The sequence below is a fragment of the Alosa pseudoharengus genome, unplaced genomic scaffold (genome assembly GCF_046254945.1).
Source record: "Alosa pseudoharengus isolate Yale_2024_CS ecotype anadromous, Long Island Sound unplaced genomic scaffold, YU_APseudo_1.1 YU_APseudo_1.1_scf_3, whole genome shotgun sequence".
Lineage (NCBI taxonomy): Eukaryota > Metazoa > Chordata > Actinopteri > Clupeiformes > Clupeidae > Alosa > Alosa pseudoharengus.
In genome coordinates this window covers 13,699,991-13,705,990 of record NW_027468718.1, presented here as the reverse complement: position 1 = coordinate 13,705,990, position 6,000 = coordinate 13,699,991, and the positions used below count along the sequence as shown (strand labels likewise).

The 6,000-nt window shown below is 43.6% G+C and overlaps 1 protein-coding gene across 3 annotated transcripts in view; it reads right to left on the bottom strand.

Moving 5' to 3' along the window:
- The window catches only part of tfg (trafficking from ER to golgi regulator), a 22,638-nt gene extending 18,170 nt beyond the window's left edge, over nucleotides 1–4,468 (bottom strand). For 2 of the 3 annotated variants that reach the window (XM_076263220.1, XM_076263222.1), the window contains exons 1-3: nucleotides 4,335–4,468; nucleotides 2,088–2,272; nucleotides 1–32 (exon numbers count right to left, since the gene is read on the bottom strand). The exon at nucleotides 1–32 is cut by the window's left edge and continues 52 nt beyond it. In XM_076263220.1, the coding sequence (XP_076119335.1) occupies nucleotides 1–32; nucleotides 2,088–2,271 (216 nt within the window). In that variant the 5' untranslated portion in view covers nucleotide 2,272; nucleotides 4,335–4,468. Of the gene's footprint in view, nucleotides 33–2,087; nucleotides 2,276–4,334 lie in introns of all 3 variants that reach the window. The other variant, XM_076263221.1, reaches the window with a different exon arrangement.
- Nucleotides 4,469–6,000: the final 1,532 nt, after the last annotated feature.

Sequence of the window (6,000 nt, the reverse complement as noted above, 5' to 3'; positions counted from 1 at the left end):
GGAACTGTCGAATATGGTGATGAGATCATCATCTACACAAACAGGGAGAGAACAAAGAACGTATTGAAATGATTAAAAAAATTAAAACCAATCAAAACAAGACTGACTACATAAAAACAAACAGAAACAGTAACATAGACAAAGCCCTCGTGTTTATTATTGGATATAAAGTCATCCAGTGAAGAATAATCCAACATAATAAATCTCACCACACAGGAGTTTTTCTACACATCCTATTTATGATGACCCAATTCATACTAGGCATGAGGCCCAACATGTGTGTGTGTGTGTGTTTGAGATTTTAATATTCATACTCGGCACGAGGTGGCCAGGCGTGTGTGTGTGTGTGTGTGTGTGTGTTTGTTTGAGATTTTAATATTCTTTGGCTTGTCTCTCTGGGTCAGACAGAGGAGAGGCCATCACTGGGGACAGGCAGAGGACTGGCATGAGTGAGAGAGAAAGGTTGGGGGGGGGGGGGGGGGTGACAGCCAGGGATGAGGGAGGGAGACAAGGAGATGTCCCAGATGCCAAACGGGGGTAATCTGCAGCAGGGCAGAGTTGGCTGGACGGCTCTTTAGAGCTCAGCTGGGCCCTGCCCTGACCCAGCACAATACAGATGACAACACACACATTCATACTGAACCAAAGTACAGCACAATACCGATGACAACACACACATTCATACTGAACCGCTTAGGTACAGCACAATACAGATGACTTCTTTTGGGTGCAGAATTCTTTTGGGTGCAGAGCAGGTTTGAAATTCGACCATATGTAGTTTAGTGGGCAGCCGTGGCCCACTGGTTAGCACTCTGGACTTGTAACCGGAGGGTTGCCGGTTCGAGCCCTGACCAGTGGGCCGTGGCTGAAGTGCCCTTGAGCAAGTGCCCCTCTCTGCTCCCCGAGCGCCGCCGTTGTAGCAGGCAGCTCACTGCGCCGGGATTAGTGTGTGTTTCACCTCACTGTGTGTACACTGTGTGCTGTTTGTGTTTCACTAATTCACCGATTGGGTTAAATGCAGAGACCAAATTTCCCTCACGGAATCAAAAAAGTATATATACTATACTATATACTTATACTTAGTTCATCAACACCAAAAAACATGACACATTTTCAAAATGTTGAGTTTACAAAATTTGTTTGTAAACTCAGTGTCTTGCTATACTTACTTATGGTTGTCTGTCTCGGCCGAACATGTTGTCTATTTATCGTGTTATTGTATTGTATGTATTTTAATTATTGTATGTCATACACATTAAGACCAAAGCAAATTCATAAAAAGCATAAGTTACTATGCATGATTATATGCATAGTAACAGGGTGCATGTTTGTTGGTCTGGTCTCCTGTGACAGTACAGTAACAGGGTGCATTAGTCTGGTCTCCTGTGACAGTACAGTAACAGGGTGCATGTTTGTTGGTCTGGTCTTCTGTGACAGTATGGCATGCATGTGAGGCTACATTCGTCCTTGTACTTGATGGTGTGGTCTAATGTAATATTATGATTATATGCATAGTAACAGGGTGCATGTTTGTTGGTCTGGTCTCCTGTGACAGTACAGTAACAGGGTGCATTAGTTTGGTCTCCTGTGACAGCATGGTATGCATGTGAGGCTACCTTCGTCCTTGTACTTGATGGTGTGGTCTAATGTAATATTATGATTATATGCATAGTAACAGGGTGCATGTTTGTTGGTCTGGTCTCCTGTGAGAGTACAGTAACAGGGTGCATTGGTCTGGTCTCCTGTGACAGCATGGTATGCATGTGAGGCTACCTTCGTCCTTGTACTTGATGGTGTGGTCTAATGTAATATTATGATTATATGCATAGTAACAGGGTGCATGTTTGTTGGTCTGGTCTCCTGTGACAGTACAGTAACAGGGTGCATTAGTCTGGTCTCCTGTGACAGCATGGTATGCATGTGAGGCTACCTTCGTCCTTGTACTTGATGGTGTGGTCTAATGTAATATTATGATTATATGCATAGTAACAGGGTGCATGTTTGTTGGTCTGGTCTCCTGTGACAGTACAGTAACAGGGTGCATTAGTCTGGTCTCCTGTGACAGCATGGTATGCATGTGAGGCTACCTTCGTCCTTGTACTTGATGGTGACCTCGTCGTTGCTCTGCAGCTGCCCCCGGAAGACGCGCTGCATCATCAGGAGCAGTTCGTCGTAGGTGATGTCCTCATTATGGATGGGGATCCGCCTGATGTCATCACCCAGCTGAGCTTTGATGATCAGCTTCCCACTTAGGTCCAGCTGCCCATTCATACTGCTGGGAGGAAGAGGGGAGAGAGAGAGAGAGAGAGAGAGAGAGAGTGGGGAGAGAGAGAGAGTGGGGAGAGAGAGAGAGAGAAAGAGAGTGGGGAGAGAGAGAGAGAGAGGAAAAGAGAAGAGAAAAGAATGAGATTTTGGAGGGGAAGATAGGGAGGAGAATAGAGAGAGACAGAGGAGAGGGAGGTAGAGAGTAATGAGGAGGCATTAGAGGAGAAGAAAAGAGGAGGGATAGTGTAGGAGGCAGGAAAAGAGAAAGAGAGGGATGAAGGGAAATGTAGACAAATGAATGAGAAACAGCAATACAAGTCTTAGGCAATCCAAACAAGGCCCATAGAGCTATTTTGCCATCATTAGCCCATAGGCGTACCTTAACCAGGCCCACAGAGCTATTGTGCCATCATTAGCCCATAGGCGTACCTTAACCAGGCCCACAGTGCTACTGTGCAATCATTAGCCCATAGGCGTACCTCAGTGTAGTTTTAAAAGGCTTCTTTAGTTTTCATATGGTGTCAGTAAAGCAAAACACATAAGAGGTTGTGTTGCTCCACACCACAAGTCCTTCCAGTTCCTCTCTCCAGTCTGTGGAGGCAGAGCAATGCCACCATGAACACAAACCATTATGAACTACCAGTAGGCTAGTTGGAACAGATCAGTCTTTGAAATGCATTTCCAGACAAGAATATTCTGGGACCTACTAGACCCTATAGACTTAAATAGTCTAGGTAACTTCCCCTTTCATTCATTCATTCATTCATTAATTCATTAATTCCATTGCTGCTGTGTGGCAGCATTCTGATCCTCTGACAGGTCAACTGTACACACAGCAGTCAAAGTCTGAAGGGCATGGGGGACAAGATGATCTGGAAGGACTCTGCATGTGTGTCACAACCTTTATCCTTAGACAGGTATGCTGAAACAGCAAACAGGAAGCTAATGTACCTGATTGAATTTGTAAGAATGTAAGATAATGTCTAGCTGTCACTCTGTGTTTATGTTTGATCTTGGTTTCTCGAACATCTACGGGGAAAAGGCTTTTAAAGATTATGCAAACAAGCAACCGGTGGTTGTTACAATCACACAGCCTCAAATCAAAATCTGTCAAAGCTGCCAACTGCCCCAAGAAAGCACTGCAATCACCAACTGCGGCACTGGCAATGACTTATTCGCCAAACAAAAAAATGCGTAGTTACGTGTGGATCAGGTTTGGGTGATTGGGTGGCTTCAATGAAAGGAATTCCCCTACGCAAGCAAACAGTTATCTTGCCGTGTCCAACGGCTAGCTTGTATGCACACATATGTGCGTAAACATACGCTGCGTAGCTGGACTGGGCGAGGTTTCCAGCAGGGCAAAGCTAGCTGACGTTAGCTAATGTAGCATTCCTGAGCTAAGTGGCTAAGTGGCACAGATTCCATATGGCTAGCATTACAGCTAGTCAGCTAGCGGACCAACACGGAATTCTCAAAATGTCACAGCATCAGTTCTGGCCGACGCGCATACAGTCAGTTTTTCACGTACAGGACCCGCAATCCCCAGGCCTGTCCACAGTAAATACCCAACCTATTAAAATCGAGTGTTACCATGCTACCATTTAAATATTAAAGTAAACGCTAGCATTTAGCCTAACTGGTTCACAAGCCATTTCACTGTGTCACCAACAGGAAGTTTGGGCTTGCCAAATAATGATCCACCCGAAACCAAAGCCATTTCCAATTACCTCAACGAATACGACTTCCTGCCATGAAAATACAGTTCATCTTAACACTTTTACCGGCTTCAAATGTTAACTCAGACAATTAATGTTTAAGTTAATTTAGCATACGATACATATGCAACAGACTACAGTTCGTTTTACGATTTGTATAGGTGACGTTAAGTGTTACGCGCTTGACAGTCGGTGTTAAGGCCATTTGACGTTTGTCCCACTTCTGCGTGCTAACATGACTAGCAACATAGCATGCTAGCTAGTTAGTAACCCACTTTCAGGATGCTCAGCCCTTTGTAGTATCGCCTTAGACGTTGAGTAGAACTGTGCCGGTTTGTTCTCTGCTTGACTTACCTGACACTTCAGTGGACTCGACCCCGCAGTAATTTCGGCTATGAAGGCAGGACCGACTCAGCGAAACCCTCGCACCAAAAATTGAAACACGGAGCCGCTACTGCACATCCGGAAGTCTCTCGGGTTGTCTACGTCGACCCGTACGTGGCATAGGGAGCACTGCGCAACTGCATTGCCACACAAGCGCTGATAACTTTCTTCAGTGGTTTTGAGCTCAGTGACTTTTTCATGGGACATGCCACCACTAGAGCAGTGTTAGTCAAGTCACCTAAAGTCTACTAATCTGCAGAGTTATTCCACATTTTGAGCCCAGTTGTCAATGCAAGTGCATGTTGGGATTAAATTATGTTTGATGGGTGCTTTTTAATAAAGTTGCAATAGCCTACTCTAGAATACTGTTGGAGGATAGACTGGCTGACCTAATCGCATAGACACGCTGCCATTTGTAAATTAGGTGGTTTAGCAAACAGAACTAATTCATTTTTCCTTAAGTTCCTTTTGCCAGCCCAGATAACGATGTGAGAGGCCTGTGGTAGGGCGGGATTCGGGGTGCCTGTCATGCAGTGAAGTCTGGAGCAGACGCATAATAATGAAATTCCCCTGCATGCCTCATGAACAGTAGCATATCTGTGTGACCCATGGGTTCAGTAGTAAGCAATACTGGAGAATATTTGTTGATTGGCTATTTGAGCTCAACAGCCAGTCAAATCATGCCCCTCCCTTCCTTCCACGCTCATAATGTGATTATTGCATTACTGACAACATGGCTAAGCATTTTGACTTGTTTGTAAACAACTGCACAAGGGCTTGTCATTCTGATGTAACTGGACACTCACACTCTCCCATGGTCTGGGCACTCACACTCTCCCATGGTCGGACTCCTCTGTGCATTCTTTTCTCCCCTGTTCTCAGACGACGATCCTGACCACTGCCCTGTGCAATTAACCGTCACTCGTGGTAGAACACAAGGCTTTCTGTTTATGGTATTCTTCCTGACTATTTATCTAATTACAATCATATTACTCTCAAGAGTACATGCTCAATTGAGAACAGTTTGTTTCTGAGCTTGCACACAATCCCTCCATAGAATAACCAACGCACAGTCTGACAACCGTGAGGAACAATTACCTGAATTTGACACAAAGCCTAGGCCGATCAGATTAGAATCACTGATAGTAACTGAAGGAATTGCTTATTGATGGAGAGTAATGATGTTTTTATACTTGTAGTTGAGATTCATTATGGTTTTAATAGGGCTGTCAAAATAACTGATTCATTTTGATTAATTAATTTGAGAAAGAATAACTGATTAAAAAAATGAACGCAGATTAATCGATTCTGTATAACCTTTGACCGAGCCGTTGTAGTCAGTAACCATTAGACTGTAAAATCAAGGAGAGAGAAGAAAATGTGCTGCCTAGATCATTGATTGGAACATTTACTTTTCAAAAATGGCTTAATGGTGTTGATAAAAATAAAGTGTTGATTAAAATAAAGTCCTCTGCAATGTATGTGACAAAAAAAAACTTCTTCCCGAAGCACTTTTGAATTTATTTCCTCAGCATATTAGGTCATATCATAGATTATTATGGCCATTATTAAAATAATAATAAAAGAGTTTTTAACTTTAATGTCACTAATGCTGATTATTCAATGAATCATTTGA